Source organism: Rattus norvegicus, chromosome X (assembly GCF_036323735.1).
Source record: "Rattus norvegicus strain BN/NHsdMcwi chromosome X, GRCr8, whole genome shotgun sequence".
Taxonomy (NCBI): Eukaryota; Metazoa; Chordata; class Mammalia; order Rodentia; family Muridae; genus Rattus; species Rattus norvegicus.
Window position 1 is genome coordinate 62,922,545 of NC_086039.1, and position 17,565 is coordinate 62,940,109.

General features: G+C 40.2%; 1 protein-coding gene and 1 non-coding gene across 3 annotated transcripts in view; one reads left to right on the forward strand and one right to left on the reverse strand.

Moving 5' to 3' along the window:
* Positions 1–11,392, reverse strand: part of Eif2s3 (eukaryotic translation initiation factor 2 subunit gamma) — a 23,645-nt gene extending 12,253 nt beyond the window's left edge. Inside the window, exons 1-8 of one of the 2 annotated variants that reach the window (XM_063279877.1) lie at positions 11,329–11,392; positions 11,064–11,239; positions 10,336–10,399; positions 8,269–8,396; positions 8,062–8,183; positions 3,946–4,040; positions 2,844–3,002; positions 1,241–1,375 (exon numbers count right to left, since the gene is read on the reverse strand). In XM_063279877.1, the coding sequence (XP_063135947.1) occupies positions 1,241–1,375; positions 2,844–3,002; positions 3,946–4,040; positions 8,062–8,183; positions 8,269–8,396; positions 10,336–10,399; positions 11,064–11,132 (772 nt within the window). In that variant the 5' untranslated portion in view covers positions 11,133–11,239; positions 11,329–11,392. Of the gene's footprint in view, positions 1–1,240; positions 1,376–2,843; positions 3,003–3,945; positions 4,041–8,061; positions 8,184–8,268; positions 8,397–10,335; positions 10,400–11,063; positions 11,240–11,328 lie in introns of those variants that run through there. The other variant, NM_001100542.1, reaches the window with a different exon arrangement.
* Positions 11,393–12,733: 1,341 nt separating this feature from the next.
* Positions 12,734–12,833, forward strand: LOC120099460 (small nucleolar RNA SNORA21). Its single transcript, XR_005498634.1, has one exon. It is a non-coding gene; the product is annotated as a small nucleolar RNA SNORA21 (small nucleolar RNA).
* The last annotated feature ends 4,732 nt before the right edge of the window (positions 12,834–17,565 follow it).

Below are 17,565 nucleotides of genomic sequence, written 5' to 3' on the forward strand. Positions count from 1 at the left end.
ACAACCATCTGTAATGAGTTCTGGTGCCCTCTTCTGACACGCAAATATATATGTAGAACACTGTGTATATAAGAAATAAATAGATAAAAAAAAAAAAAAAAAAAAAAAAAAACCCAAAGTGCCCAGCCACTGAGCTAGTAAGGCAGGTTAAATAGCGTGTGTGTGTGTGTGTGTGTGTGTGTGTGTGTGTGTGTGTGTGTGTGTCTGTCTGTCTGTCTGTCTGTCTTTCATTTGTAGGTCCAAAGATAGATAGTTCCTGGGTGGGTAGCAAAAACTTGCCGCTACAGATACATGGCTTGCTCTTTACATCTAAGGGTTCTGTGTAATTCACCAGCCAAGGAGAAAAAAACGTATGTAATAAACACAAAAGTCTTCCCCCCACCCCCTTTTTTGGTGAGGGTCATTATGCCCTATGCATCGTAAGTATTGACATAGCTCTTACAATAATTAGTTATTATTATTTAAGGCACACAGGAGGGACTGGATGTACATCAGTGGCACTGCCCTTGCCTGGCATGTATGAGACCTTGGACATCTCCAGAAAAGTCAATCAATGAAGTGTACAGGAGACTGTACTTGGGTACATGCAGTGTGCCATTTTATTTACTTTTTTTGTGAGAGGTTCTCACTATGTAGCCCTGACTTGAACTCACCCTTGTAGACGAGGCAGGCCTTGAATTCAGAGATCCACTTGTCTCCGCCTCCCAAGTACTGAGATTCCAGGTGTTTGCTACCATGCTTGGTATTTTATATATAGAATTTTTGTATTTTATGGCTTCTACAGTACAAATTTACTTTTAAAATAAAACAATTCTAAGACTATATGACTTATTCTTACATCACCCAAGAGAACTTTCTCCAACAATAGTCACCCAAATGACTCTGAATGAAGACCTGGAAAAGCCTTTGAAAGGCTCCTGCATCTTTGCTGCAACCACAGCTCAGTGTAATTAAGCCTCTTGGTTTTTAGCAATGGTACAATGACATCATTTATATGGAAACTGTAACATCTCAACAGCTTCTAATTCCCTAAGAAATGGTGCATTATTCCATGTTGGCTGCCTAAAATAATATACTCAGCACAAAGGGTTTCTTTTGTACTCAGGACTCTACCTATCAGCAGTATTTCTCAAAACATTATTTCAAATAGGTTTTATGGAATTATCAGCACTTCTGCAGAAAGAGAAAATACTAATGAAAACACAGAAGAGTCCCGCAAAATGTGACTCCTGTCACTTACCAATAAGACGTGGCTCTGAAGTAAAGTCTCTTGGGGGCACTGGTATTTTCTTTACTATGTATTCACAGACAACTTCAATATTGTATTTCAGCTGAGCAGAAATTGGAATAATTGGTGCCCCTTCTGCTACGGTTCCTATACAACAAATTTCAAAAAGATCAAAATCCTCGAGTCTTACAAAACTTGGTCTATGTAGTTGCTAGATAAAGTAAGCTAATAGAGGCTTAAAACACACAAATGCCAGTCAACAAGTAGAAAGTGGTCTATCTAGAAAGATTACAATATTCTACCTTAATTGCTGAAAATGAACCATTTGTCCTCTAAGGGGAAAACTGCTAAATTATTTCAATGGGTCCATTTAACAAAGGCAAAATGCTGTGTGTTTAAAGGGATAAAACAGGAACACTCCTGGGAAAGAGCACTTCACCAGCTTAAAGATTTCTAACATGTAATTAACCTTTCCATAAATGTCAAGAGAAAATTACAGGCTCTGATAATGAAAGACTGGCTGGCATATATATTTTTTCATCAAGAAAAATAGTCAAAGAAATAGGTCAAAAAATAGATTTTAATCAACGTGGATTATTCTTTTTCATATTAGAACTGGGTTCCCAGCAATGAAAGGCTAAAATAATCAAATGTCAGCAGTAACATGTGTCATGTCCTCTCTGAAACTGGAACACGCAAGGCTACTAGAGAAAGGAACTCTGCAAAGACTGCTCTTTTGATGAAGCCCCCAAGAATTAAAAACTTATTTCCCTGTGGGACCATAATCTCTGTCACATGGTAGGGGCTGGGTAGCTCAAACTTCTAAAGACATCCATGTAGTAAAAGTTGGGAAGAGAAAATATGAATAATAAATTTTATTTTTATATTCATTAATAAGTGCTATTGTGCTTGGACATGATCAGTCATATCTCATGTTATGGTTTTTGTTTTGCTTTATTCTGGGTTTTGTTATTTAATTTCCTGAAAGCTAAATAAATACCTTTATTTGTTTGGAAAAAAAAAAAGATTGCTCTTTTGTTTGAGACAGGGTCTCTTTATATAGTCCTTGCTGGCCTAGAACTAGCTACATACACCAACAAGGTGGCCTAGAAGTCAGAGGTCTGCCTTCCAGTGTCTAGGATGCTGGGATTAAAGGCATGTGCCATGAGGCCCAGTAGAAAGACTGCTTTTAAATTTTTATTCATTTTACTAAGAATTTTTTTTTTCTGGGAGGCAGTGATGTAAATGTCTACTGTTAAGATATAAACTAAGCTCTTGGGATTTAAAACATTTAATCTGATTGATAGCATTTCCAAAATATACCTTCGGTTTTAACTTTGTACATTAAATTCAGAAATACTATTTATAGTTTTATCAGGATCCCAACAAGTAGTGAGTAGAAAAAGCAACACTTATGATACCTGCATTTACTTTGTTTTAGATGAGGTATATTATCTCTCAAAGTCATTTTTTTTTTTTTTTTGGTTCTTTTTTTCGGAGCTGGGGACCGAACCCAGGGCCTTGCGCTTCCTAGGTAAGCGCTCTACCACTGAGCTAAATCCCCAGCCCCCAAAGTGATCTTTTGATATATTTATTAGCCATTATAGCTTCTTACCTTGCACAAATGCGAGAATTTGCTCATATTGTTCCTTAGCCTGACTTTCTTTTACCAGATCAATTTTATTCTGTAAGATCAAAATATGCTTGAGTTTCATGATTTCTATGGCAGCCAGGTGTTCTGAAGTCTGGGGCTGAGGACACGATTCATTACCAGCTAGTTGACAGAGAACCAAAAACACATGTAAGAATAACTAGAAATATCCAGACCATTCAATTTCAAGACAGAAGGTAGATTGTTAGCTGTGAGGGACTGGAGGGAGTATAACTGGGCAGTGAGTGCTGAACAGTCAGCACGTTCACTTTTGTGATGATGAAATTAGAAATTTCTTCCTCTGCCCGAGTTAAACCCTTACATGATAAAATGATAAGCTTTCTATTACGTGCACATTCTACTTTCAACCCTGTTTATACTGGATCTTCATTCACTGCAGCCTTACACTCATTCTAAGCAAGAAGCTTCCAGTAAACAAGTGTGTCTTCAAGAGCTTTTGCTTAGGACTTCTATCTCAATCTTGTCTATGTATGTTCTGTTACAGTCAAGCTCTTATGAAGAGGCTTACCCTCAAAGCTACTCCCTAAACAAGAGTCCTGTGAAGACAAGCAACAGCATTTCATCCACAATGGGCACATTTTGCTCAGCATGCTAACAGCTACCCTCCTCAGTCAGTTCGTGTGTCCTAATACGATATCCTCTTGCATACCTAAAAATATCACATTCATACCTGTCAAATCTCTTAAGGGCACACATAAGGAAACAGCTTTAACTCTGAAAACTTGCATGTTTACTAGACCATGGCAATTACTATAAATAAATCAATTACACATCTACATAATACACACATACGCTTTAACACAAATTCTAAATGGAAATAAGACATGGCACATCATATTCCTTTTAGGATACTATAAGACTTCTCAGAATCCATAAAGCCCGAGACTCTTTTGCTTAGTATTTATTTGTGATTTATTAGAAGGAAATGGAATCCTGCAAGTCACATTTCTATTTATGCCTCACTTAGATGATGGACATGGCCCCCAAGTTTTAGTTCTTCCTGAACTATTCCACTCAGGTTAGTTCTCCATTCTGACGACTTTACCTATCAATAGAAGAGCTGCGTCCATCACCGCTGCACCGTTCAGCATCGTAGCCATCAAAATATCATGGCCAGGACAGTCAACGAAGGACACATGCCTAATGATTGAGAAATAGCAATCAGCCTTAAGAGCAATCAAAACCATAAGCAAGCTATAGATTTCTTAACATCAAATCATATGGGAGCTAGTTCTCAACGTTATAAAATAAAACTTGGTGTTTATAGACTTTGGGTCTGATGCCTCTGGCTTTTACAGGTACTGGTGCATAGGTAAGCACAACCAGACAAACACATACATATAATTAAGAATAATAAATATTAAAAAGAAATGAGGATTTTCATTTGATAAAATACTTTGTCCAAAATACTGCTGCCCCTGAAAAACTGGAATTATGCACCTGGAGTGACAGATAGCATGACTTGAAAATTATGGTACTCAGAGTCATGACTTTATAAGAATTTACTTTTCAGGTCTTAAAACTAGGGTCAAGGATCAGAAAACTATGGGCCTCAGATTTGGCCCACCACAAGCCCATACACAAACATATAGTTTATGCGTGCTTTTGTAATAGAAGAACTGAGATGAGTACTTATGACAGAGACTCTAACAAAAGAGATATAAAAGAAGGATCTCTGACCAGTGCTAGAACCAGAGTGCAATAAAAGAGGTACCTCAGGTTCACATTTTAATGAGGGAGCCTAAACAGTAAAACAGATCCTGGAATTTAGATTACTGGTAAAGCATTTGCTTGCTAGCATATGGGGGCTGGGGTGGGAGCTTTGGTTAAGCCCTGGTGCTAAAGAAAAAAATTAAATGCAATATTTGGGTAAAGAAAACCAAACTTCAAAATTAATACCAAAATCCATTGTGATCAAAACCTCAAAATTTTAAATAGAAAAAGGACTATTAACAATAGTTTGGGCAGCAGCTCTCTGCTCCCAAACCCTGTGGGAGAGAGACCTCACCACCTGGTCAGGTGGGCACTCCTGAGGCTGCAGAGCGGAGGAGACCACCAACACTGCCCACCCCTGCCCACATCCCTGGCCTAAGAGGCAACTGTATAAGGCCTCTGGGTTCCCGTAGGGGAGGGCCCAGGAGCGGCAGGACCTCTGCGCCTGAGACACCGCCGGAACCTGAAGGAAACAGACCGGATAAACAGTTCTCTGCACCCAAATCCCATGGGAGGAAGAGCTAAACCTTCAGAGAGGCAGACACGCCTGGGAAACCAGAAGAGACTGCACTCTGCGCACATCCAGACGCCAGAGGAAAACACCAAACGCCACCTGGAACCCTGGTGCACGGAGGCTCCCGGAAAGAGCGGCGCAGATCTTCCCGGTTGCTGCCGCCGCGGAGAGGACTTAGGCAGTACCCCACGAGCAAACTTGAGCCTTGGAACCACAGGTGTTACAGGAACACAGGTGACTTGGGTACCTGCATCGTGAGAGTGCCCTGGGCAACCTGCAGGCAGCGATACCACTGAACACTCTTTTCCAGCACTTGCCTACTGCTTACGTAACTTCCTGAGGGGACCCATACATCTTGTAAGTTCCTTTTAAGTTTCATGAGCCGTTACCCTTCCCTCTCCTCCCATGAGGAGATTTTTCAGCCTGATGGAAGCAACTATAAATTGTGAAACCCTCAAAAAAAAAAAAAAAAAAAAAAAAAAAAAAAAAAAAAAAAAAAAAAAAACAAAACAAAACAAAACAAAAAAAAAAACAACACAATAGTTTGCCTGAAAAGCATAATGGTGAACACCTTTAATCCTAGCACTCAGTAGGCAGCCTGGTCTACAGAACAAGTTCCAGGACAGCCAGGGCAACACAGAAAAAACCTGTCTCAAAAAAACCACCAAACCAGGGCTAGAGAGACGGCTCAGTGGTAAAGAGCACTGTCTGCTCTTCCAGAGGTCCTGAGTTCAAATCCCAGCAACCACATGGTGGCTCACAACCATCTGTAATGGGGATCCGATGCCCTCTTCTGGTGTGTCTGAAAACAGCTGCAGTGTACTCACATACATTAAATGAATAGATCTAAACAAACAAATGTAGCTAGCTGGTGTTTGCTACTTTGTGGGTTCTTCCACCTTTTTCACTCGGATACTAGATGAGAGAAAAAAATATAAAGGGAACTGGAGAGATGGCTCAGTGGTTAAGAGCACTGACTGCTCTTCCAGAGGTCCTGAGTTCAATTCCCAGCAATCACATGGTGGCTCACAACCAACTGTAATGGGATCTCATGCCCTCTTCTGGTGTGTCTGAAGACAGCTACAGTGCACTCACATATATAAAATAAAAAAAACTTAAAAAAAAAAAAAAAAAGGATAAAGGGGAGAGAGAAAAGATCCCTAAATAAAGCCAGGGGTCAGAAAGAGGGTGATGTTATTGTTAGACTACTTCCTGCTGATTAGTGGGTGTCCAGTTCCTTGGAGCAAGTTTGTTCTTCGACATCAGGATACCTAATTTCTTGTTATTTCTTCTTTGTGCATGGCTACTTAACAAACTGTGACCAACAACCAACAACAAACAACCACCCACCTCCCAGGGCCTAGCATTTATATAACCTCTGAAAAGTCCCCAGAACTCCAAATATCACACAATTGCAGAAACTATCGATGGTTGGCAAAATCACACCTCTGCTAGGGCATGAGGCAAATCATAGTCACCTGCTGTGGACCATCTGAAGCAGCCCCATATCCTACACCTGGGACTAAAATGAAAACATATCCATATAATATTTCTATGTTTTTTTTTTTTTTTTGGTTCTTTTTTTTTCGGAGCTGGGGACTGAACCCAGGGCTTTGCGCTTCCTAGGTAAGCGCTCTACCACTGAGCTAAATCCCCAGCCCCTATTTCTATGTTTTTTAAAGAAACTCCAAAATTGCCACTACAAATAAGCAAAACAGGTCATATAAAAGCAAAAAAAAAAAAACAAAAAAACAAAAAAACAAAAAAAAAAAAAAACAGAAACATGGTTGGCCTTTATTTAAAGTTCTGATACTGGTGACTTTTTTTGAAGGAGTATCCCCGCACTCTGTAATCCTAGCACTGGGAAGGAAACAAAGGCAGGTAGGTCTCTCTGAGTTCCAGGCTAGCCAGGGATACACACTGAGACCCTATCTAAATAAAACATAATTCTAATATCCTATTCATTATAGTTTTCTGAATTATTTTTAAAAATTGCACTAAAGTGGGGCTGAAGAGATGGCTCAGTGGTAAAGAGCATTGGTTGCTCTTCCACAGGACTTGGGTTCCATTCCTGGCACCCACGTGGCAGCTAACAACTGTCTGTAACTCCAGTTAGGGATCTGGCTCCCTCATACAAACATACATGCAAACAAAACAGCACTGCTTATAAAAATTGAATAAATTTAAAAAATAATTGCACTAAAGTATCCTGATTATTGAGATTTACTGGTTTCCCCTCCTTCCCTAAATTTTGGGCCTGAGATGAATATCTGACTCTGCCCTTGATCTATTTACAATAGTCTTATAGGCTTTGCAATCCCCAAAGATGTTAGTATGTTAGTAACTAGATATAAGCACCCTCTGCTAAAGAACCAACATGTGGAATCATATTCAGAAAAATGTCCAGAAACAAGCCCATTTGTTTTAAAGAAGTAATTTTAGATACATCAACAAGGTAGTAGTCACATATGCCTTTAATTCAAGCACTTGGGAGACAGAAGTAGGAGGGTCTCTAAATTCAAGGCCAATCTGGTTTATAGAGTGAGTGAGTTCCAGGACATGGAACAGGAGTTACAAATGGCTGTGAGCCACCAGATGCTGGGAATCAAATCTGGGGTCTGCAAGAGCAGCCACAGAATATAACAGCTGAGCCTCTCTAGCTCTCTTATACAAGTTTTCAGTTTGTAGAACTTTTAATTTAAAAAATACCTTACCTTTCAATTATTATCACTATATATATATATATATATATATATATATATATATATATATATATAAATGAAAAAACAGGTCTGAGGTCCACATCATAATAAAAAAAAAAAAAAAAAAAGGAAAGAACAGAAAAACGATGAAACCATTCATCAGTTAAATTTAGTATCTTAAGTACTTCAAAAAGCACAAAGCAGAAAACAGTGATTTAAGCATAACAGTTACCTGACTAATTTGAAGTTCCCTTTGGTCCCTGGAATGTCTGTAGGAAACTCATCTGGTGTACTGCTTCCACATGATCTATAACATTCTGGTCTAGGACAACTTGGGTCATCAAGTTTATAAATCTATAAGAAAAAAGAAACAACTGGGTTTGCTAGTTATGCAAATGTTAAAGTTAAATGGTTTCTAGTTTCATTGTACAAAGATCACCTTAGCATTAGCATATCCAAGCTTGATGGTAATGTTTCTTTCTAGCTCATTTTTGAATCTGACAGTGTGAACTCCAGAAATAGCCTTTACCACGGTGGACTTCCCATGAGCTACATGACCAATTGTACCTATTGACAAAAGACAACAAAATTAACTGCATTCAAATACATCAAATATATATAAATTTTTTTTTTTGGTTCTTTTTTTTCGGAGCTGGGGACCGAACCCAGGGCCTTGCACTTGCAGGCAAGCGCTGTACCACTGAGCTAAATCCCCAACCCCCAAATATTTTTTTCAGAGTGTTGAGAACATCAATGCAAATCCAACAGTGATAGGGCTAATGAAATGGCTTGTAGCTCTCTTTGGCTATTTTGTGGGTTCTCTCTTCCACCCTTCTCCACCCTTTTATCCACCTACCATTAGTAAGAGAGGACAGGAAAGAGATCACAGAATAAAGCTGGGGTTGGAAAGGGAACAACATTATCATTAGACTACTCCGATAATTAGGGGCATGGAGGTCCAAGTTCCTTGGGGCAAGTTTGATTTTGTCAGATATCTAATTTCTTCTTTACGTACTTAACAAATCACGACCAACAGCGAGCAAGGAGCAACAATTACTAACCCAGCATCTCAGGGGTCTAGACTCTCTGAAAAGTCCCCAGAATTTCAAATCAAAGAAACTATCCGCAGCTGGCAAAAACAGACCTAGAGCAGAGTCCACTTTTGTGGACAATCTGAAGCAGCCCCATATCTCACATCTGGGATTAAAATATTTCTGATTTTTTTTTTTTTTAAGAAAACAAATCCCCAAACTGTTATTACAATGGCTCAACAAGTAAAAGCGCTTGTCACAAATGCCTTACGGCCAGATTTCAATATCCAGAACCTATCTATAGTAAAGGAAGAGAACCAATTCCTGAAAGTTGTCCTGATTTCCACACATTATAAATCTTTTCAGACTAGTTTTAGTAGAGTATATAATTGAGAGGAAGAAGCAGGATTTGAGACCAGCCTGGACAATGTTGGATGGTGTCATAAAACTTAAGAGTCAGACATGGTAGTGCACACCTTTAACCCCAGCACTTGGGAAGCAGAGGCAGTCTAAGAACTCACGTGAACCCTAGCTCAAGGCTAGCTTGCTGTACAAAGTGGGTTCCAGGACAGTCAGGCCTATATTGACAGACTTTGTTTCAAACAAAAATTAGGTATTTTTAAATGTTCACTTGAATTGCTATCTTGATTGAAAAATTATTCAGGTTCATTTTATATGCGCTACCATTTCTTTTTTTTTCTTTTTTTCGGAGCTGGGGACCGAACCCAGGGCCTTGCGCTTGCTAGGCAACCGCTCTACCACTGAGCTAAATCCCCAACCCCGTGCGCTACCATTTCAAAACAACAAAACCACTAAAACAATCCCCCCAAACAAAACCAAAACATCAAAAAAAAAAAAAAAAAAGATTCAAGCAAGCACACACCCAATTAATATGACAAACTTTGATACAACCAAAAACAAAACAAAACAAAAAAACACACTCATAATCCTAGTCAGAATTCTGAGGCAGGAGGATTGTCTTGAGTTAAAAGTCAGCTGGGACTATGTAGTGAATGCCAAGCCAGGCAGTCTACATAGAATAGCTAGCCAGAACACACAGTAAGACTGTCTCACCTCCTCCCCAAACCCAACAAGAAAACTAACCATACCATATTTTACACTCAAGCAATATACCTCAATTAGGTGCCAATTAAGGGGGAAAGAATTCGACTTAATTATAGCTTATATATCAAATAAAACTTCTATAAACTGTCCTGTATGGCAAGAAAATGCATTTTCACTTCATAATTCAGTACTGTATGATTACATACTGCCTTGTACTATTAAATTTTTCTTTCATACATATATCTCAAAAAAAAAAAGTAGCAATATTTTGTTCACAAGGACTCCACAGCATTCTTTTGACACAATATCCTGCTCAGGACAATTTCCAAATAAATATCCACATTACTCAATGAATTACACAAAGGAAGATGTTAAGACTACTTGTAAGTCAAGTCTTCAAGCAATCTTACCAATATTAATTGTAGCTTGTCTGCTGATAACCTCATGGGAAAGTGGTGTCAACTTGGTAACATCCTGCAATGAAATATATTGTGAAACATAATCAATACAAACCACAAATTTTCTCTTGACTTTATATTCCTCAGGTAAAACCCTATGCTCCGTATTAACAGCTCTCTTCTCCTGATAAATTGTCCTTTCCCCTTAACATGCAGAACATTACAAGCCCATCATTGTCACACAAGACAAGTCCACTCACTAAGAGAGGTCTGGAGATTAAAGGCCACCTAATCCTGGAGTCATAGCAAGCCCTCAAGTGGCCAACACAGTGTAGTGTGGTTTCCAATCCTTTACTGACTTAAACCTTAAGGACTTTTTTCATCTCCTAAGTGCTATGATTACAGGCATGCGCCTTTCCAGATGGACTCAGGGCTGCGTGGATGCTAAACATACACTCTACGCTATATTAATCATCTACATTATATTTTTTAATCAAAGCTTAACTCCAGGAATTCCAAGTCTCACAATCGTTCACCAGTTTGGGGACTAGACAAGCTACTGGCGGTGGAGCTGGCACGCACGCCTTAAGACTCTAAGGCTTTAGAAGGCCCAGCTCTAGGATATCTCCTTTACCCCACACTCCAGTCATCCGGGAGCTGCCTTATTTGCAGGTCCTCGGATAGTCCATCCCCACTCCCTAAACCCATTGTTCCGTTCTCGCCGCAAATCGAGACCTCACCAATGTGGCGAGATCCTGTCGGGAAAGATGTGGCTGTCCGAGAGTCACTCCAGCCTCACCCCCAGCCATCTTGCTCAGAGAGAAAAGGAAAATGCTCGGCTGCCGCCTGACAGAACGTAGGTCCCGCTTGGGCGGAGCGAAGGAGAAGCGGCGGGAAGGTAGACTGTCGCACAGACCTGATAAAAAGGATGGCAAATATAGCACCGACCTTACTACTTGGACTTCTATCTGTTTTAATTTGCACAGAAACTCCGGGAGACCTTACTCGAAAACACCAAACAAAGTTTCGGAAGGTATCTGTTTCAGTCCTCTTAGATTTTTGGGCAGGCAACACTCAGGACAGCCCCGGAAAAGTCACCCTGAGGGGAAGGTTATAAATGTAACACTGCGCTCAGGGCGGAGAAGCCATTTCCGTTTCCGTTTCCTTTTTTTTTTTTTCTTTAAATGTGCTGACCGGGAGAACTTCCCGGCGTCTGGGGCATCTTTACATTGGGTGTAAATCAGAAAGTGGAAATGTCTCTTTCGTTTTATTCCATTAATTTATTTAATTGCTTTGCCCATTTCTATAATCTAATAGAGCGATATCAGCTCCGGGTCCTCTTCCGCCTCGCTGGAGCTCCGGACCGCCCCGCCCCGCATGCAAAACTGGCCATGCTCAAGCGGAGCAGTCCCCAGCGAGCTCGCACAGAGCGCCCTCGGGCGGAGATCTGGGGAAAGGCTCAAGGACTTACTGTTGGAGGAAGAAGTTCGGTTCCCGCCCCCTTGGTCACTGGGAGAAGTTTCTAAGGCCAATGAGGTGGTGTATGGTGACTTTACTCTGTATTCTCGTGAATGTAGCTTCTGGAAGCCGGGTATCTACAGATTTTTTTTTTTTGTGAAGCCGAACCTAGGAAAAGATTAGAAAAAAAATCAGTATTTAAGTATCTTTGACATCTTATTATTCCTCGTGCGTTAAAAATAAGTGATGTGAGTGCACACCATAGCCCAAAAGCTCGGATTACCCAAGATACAATCCACAGACCACATGAAGCTCAAGAAGAAGAAGTACAACCAAAGTGCAGATGCTTCAGTCCTTAGAAGGGGGAACAAAAATATTCATAGGAGGAAATATGGAGACAAATTTGGAGCAGAGACTGAAGGAAAGGCCATCCAGAGACTGCCCCCTCCTGGATATCCAGTTCATATATATACAGCCACCAAACCCAGACAATATTGCTGATACCAAGAAGTGCATGCTGACAGGAGCCTGATAAAGCTGTCTCCTGAGAGACTCTGACAGACCATCACAAATACAAAGGCAGATGTTCGTAGCCAACCACTGAACTGAGAATGGGGTCCCCATTGGAGGAGTTAGAGAAAGGATTGAAGGAGCTGAAGGGGTTTGCAACTCCAATACCAACAAAAATACCAACCGACCTGGAGCTCCCAGGGACTAAACCACCACCCATGGAGGGACCCATAACTCCAGCTTCATATGTAGCAGAGGATGGCCTTGTTGGACATCAGTGGGAGAAGTCCTTGGCCCTGCCAAGGCTGGACCCCCCCCCCACCCCCGTGTAGGGGAATGAGGGGGAAGGCAGGAAGGGGTAGGTGGGAGAACACTCTCATAGAAGAAGGGGGATGGGGGATGGGATAGGGGTTTTATGGATGGGAAACTGGGAAAGGGGATAACATTTGAAATGTAAAAAAATAAGGGACAGTGAAAACACCACTTTTGGGTGAAGTGGCAACGTGATGTGTTGTTTAACTTCAATCGGTGTTGTGACACGATAAGAAAAAAATGTAAAAAAAATCCAATAAAAATGTTACTTCTGAAGATTTACATAGAAAATAATCCTGAAAAATTAGACCACATAATGAAATATTGAGTAAAAAATAAATGATGTTTTTTGTGAGTGATGTTTCCCACGAAATCTCTGTAATTGGGAGGCAGAATCATGAATTGGCCAACCTGGGCTGTGTATAGACATGCTGTATTAAAAACAAGACTGAGAGCACAGTTCTTAAGTAATGGCAGAAACCAAAAGGTAATGAATGCATTCTAGTGAAGGTATTTTATTTGACTTTACCTTGTATTGTTGTTGTTCGAGACAGGGACTCACTATATAGGACTTGGCTGGCCTGAAATTCATGGAGATCCATGTAAGTGTCTCTTAAGTACTAGGGTTAGAGGTGTCAGCCACTATATACCTCCCACCCATCTTTATTAAATTGGGTATTTCTTATTTACATTCCAATTGTTATTCCCTTTCTTGGTTTCCAGGCCAACATCCCCCTAACCACTCCCCTCCCCCTTCTCTATGAGTGTTCCCCTCCCATCCTCCCTCCATTACCGTCCTCCCCCCAACAATCACGTTCAGTGGGGGTACAGTCTTGACAGGACCAAGGGCTTCCCCTTCCACTGGTGCTCTTACTAGGCTATTCATTGCTACCTATGAGGTTGGAGCCCAGTGTCAGCCCATGTATAGTCTTTGGGTAGTGGCTTAGTCCCTGGAAGCCCTGGTTGGTTGGCATTGTTGTTCATATGGGGTCTCAAGGCCACTCAAGCTCTTTCAGTCCTTTCTCCTATTCCTTCAACAGGGGTCCCGTTCTCAGTTCCGTGGTTTGCTGCTGGCATTCGCCCATGTATTTGCCATATTCTGGCTGTGTCTCAAGAGAGACCTCTATCCGGTTCCTGTCAGCCTACATTTCTTTGCTTCATCCATCTTACCTAGTTTGGTGGCTGTATATGTATGGGCCACATGTGGGGCAGGCTCTGAATAGGTGTTACTTCTGCCTCTGTTCTAAACTTTGCCTCCCTATGCCCTGCAAGGGTATTCTTGTTCCCCTTTTAAAGAAGGAGTGAAGCATCCACTTTTTGGTCATCCTTCTTGAGTTTCATGTGTTCTGTACATTTAAGGTAATTCGAGCATTTGGGCTAATATCCACTTATCAGTGAGTGCATACCATGTGTGTTTTTCTGTGATTGGGTTACCTCACTCAGGATTATATTTTCCAGTTCCATCCATTTACCTATGAATTTCACAAAGTCATTGTTTTTGATAGCTGAGTAGTATTCCATGTGTAGATGTACCACATTTTCTGTATCCATTCCTCTGTTGAAGGGCATCTGGGTTCTTTCCAGCTTCTGGCTATTATAAATAAGGCTGCTATGAACATAGTGGAGCACGTGTCTTTTTTATAAGTTGGGGCATCTTTTGGGTACATGCCCAAGAGACGTATAGCTGGATCCTCAGGCAGTTCAATGTCCAATTTTCTGAAGAACCTCCAGACTGATTTCCAGAATGGTTGTACCAGTCTGCAATCCCACCAACAATGGAGGAGTGTTCCTCTTTCTCCACATCCTCGCCAGCATCTGCTGTCACTGGAATTTTTGATCTTAGCCATTCTCACTGCTGTGAAGTAGAATCTCATAAGGGAATTTGCATTTCCCTTATGACTAAAGATGTTGAGCATTTCTTTAGGTGCTTCTCAGCCATTCAGCATTTCTCAGCTGTGAATTCATTGTTTAGCTCTGAACCCCATTTTTAATAGGGTTATTTGTCTCCCTGCAGTCTAACTTCATGAGTTCTTTGTATATTTTGGATATGAGCCCTCTATCAGTTGTAGGATTAGTAAAGATCTTTTCCCAATCTGTTGGTTGCCATTTTGTCCTAACAACAATGTCCTTTGCCTTACAGAAGCTTTGTAGTATTATGAGATCCCATTTGTCAATTCTTGATCTTAGAGCATAAGCCATTGGTGTTTTGTTCAGGAAATATTCTCCAGTGCCCATGTGTTCGAGATTCTTCCCCTCTTTTTCTTCTATTAGTTTGAGTGTATCTGGTTTGATGTGGAGGTCCTTGATCCACTTGGACTTAACCTTTGTACAGGGCTATAAGAATGGATCGATCTGCATTTTTCTGCATTCTGACCTCCAGTTGAACCAGAACCATTTGCTGAAAATGGTATCTTTTTTCCATTGGATGGTTTTGGCTCCTTTGTCAAAGATCAAGTGACCATAGGTGTGTGGGTTCATTTCTGGGTCTTCGATTCTATTCCACTGGTCTATCTGCCTGTCTCTGTACCAATACCATATAGTTTTATGACTATTATTCTGTAATACTGCTTGAGATCAGGGATAGTGATTCCCCCCCGGAAGTCCTTTTATTGTTGAGGATAGTTTTAGCTATCCTGGGATTTTTGTTATTCCAGATGAATTTGCAAATTGTTCTGTCTAACTCTCTGAAGAATTGGCTTGGGATTTTGATGGGGATTGCATTGAATCTGTAGATCGCTTTTGGTAAAATGGCCATTTTTACTATACTAATCCTGCTAATTCATGAGCATGGGAGATCTTTCCATCTTCTGAGATCTTCTTCAATTTCTTTCTTCAGAGGCTTGAAGTTCTTATCATACAGAGCTTTCACTTGCTTGGTTAAAGTCACACCAATGTATTTTATATTATTTGGGACTATTATGAAGGGTGTTGTTTCCCTAATTTCTTTCTCAGCTTGTTTCTCTTCTGTGTAGAGGAAGGCTACTGATTTATTTGAGTTAATTTTATACCCAGCCACTTTGCTGAAGGTGTTTATCAGGCTTAGTAGTTCTCTGGTGGAACTTTTGGGATCAGTTAAATATACTATCATATCATCTGCAAATAGTGATATTTTGACTTCTTCCTTTCCAATCTGTATCCCTTTGATCTCCTTTTGTTGTCTGATTGCTCTGGCTAGGACTTCGAGAACTATATTGAATAAGTAGGGAGAGAGTGGGCAGCCTTGTCTAGTCCCTGATTTTAGTGGGATTGCTTCAAGTTTCTCTCCATTTAGTTTAATGTTAGCAACTGGTTTGCTGTATATGGCTTTTACTATGTTTAGGTATGGGCCTTGAATTCCTATTCTTCCCAGGACTTTTATCATGAAGGGGTGTTGAATTTTGTCATATGCTTTATCAGCATCTAGTGAAATGATCATGTGGTTTTGTTCTTTCAGTTTGTTTATATAATGGATCACGTTGATGGTTTTCCCTATATTAAACCATCCCTGCATGCCTGGGATGAAGCCTACTTGATCATGGTGGATGTTTGGTTTGATGTGCTCTTGGATTCGGTTTGCCAGAATTTTATTGAGTATTTTTGCATCAATATTCATAAGGGAAATTGGTCTGAAGTTCTCTTTCTTTTTTTTTTTTTCTTTTCTTTTCTTTTCTTTTTTTTTTTTTTTTCGGAGCTGGGGACCGAACCCAGAGCCTTGCGCTTGTTAGGCAAGCGCTCTACCACTGAGCTAAATCCCCAACCCCTGAAGTTCTCTTTCTTTGTTGTGTCTTTGTGTGGTTTAGGTATAAGAGTAATTGTGGCTTCATAGAAGGAATTCAGTAGCGCTTCATCTGTTTCAATTTTGTGGAATAATTCGGATAGTATTGGTATGAGGTCTTCTATGAAGGTCTGATAGAATTTTGCACTGAACCCATCTGGACCTGGGTTCTTTTTGGTTGGGAGACTTTTAATGACTGCTTCTATTTCTTTAAGTGTTATGGGGTTATTTAAGTGGTTTATCTGTTCGTGGTTTAACTTCGGTACCTGGTATCTGTCTAGCAAATTGTCCATTTCCTCCAGATTTTCAAGTTTTGTTGAATCTAGGCTTTTGTAGTAGGATCTGATGATTTTTTGAATTTCCTCTGATTCTGTTCTTTCTTTTTTTAAATTTCTTTTTCTGATTCTGTTCTTATCTCCCTTTTCATTTCTGATTTTGTTAATTTGGACACACTCTATGTCCTCTGGTTAGTCTGGCTAAGGGTTTATCTATCTTGTTGATTTTCTCAAAGAACCAGCTTTTGGTTCTGTTGATTCTTTGTATAGTCCTTTTTGTTTCTATTTGGTTGATTTCAGCCCTGAGTTTGATTATTTCCTCCCTTCTACTCCTCTTGGGTGTATTTACTTCTTTTTGTTCTAGAGCTTTTAGGTGTGCTGTCAAGCTGCTGATATATGCTCTCTCCTGTTTCTTTCTGCAGGCACTCAGAGCTATGAGATTTCCTCTTAGCACAGCTTTCATTGCGTCCCATAAGTTTGGGTATGTTATACCTTCATTTTCATTAAATTTTAAAAAGTCTTTAATTTCTTTCTTTATTTCTTCCTTGACCAGGTTATCATTGAGTAGAGCATTGTTCAACTTTCATATATATGTGGGCATTCTTTCCTTATTGTTATTGAAGACCAGATTTAGCCCGTGGTGGTCTGATAGGACGCATGGGATTATTTCTATCTTTCTGTATCTGTTGAGGACTGTTTTATGACCAATTATATGGTCAATTTTGGAGAAAGTACCGTGAGGTGGTGAGAAGAAGGTATATCCTTTTGTTTTAAGGATAGAATGTTGTATAAATATCTGTTAAGTTCACTTCTGTTAGTCTGTCTATGTCTCTATTTAATTTCTGTTTCCATGATCTGTCCATTGATGAGAGTGGGGTGTTGAAATCTCCTACTAGTATTGTGTGGGGTGTAATGTGTGCTTTTAGCTTTAGT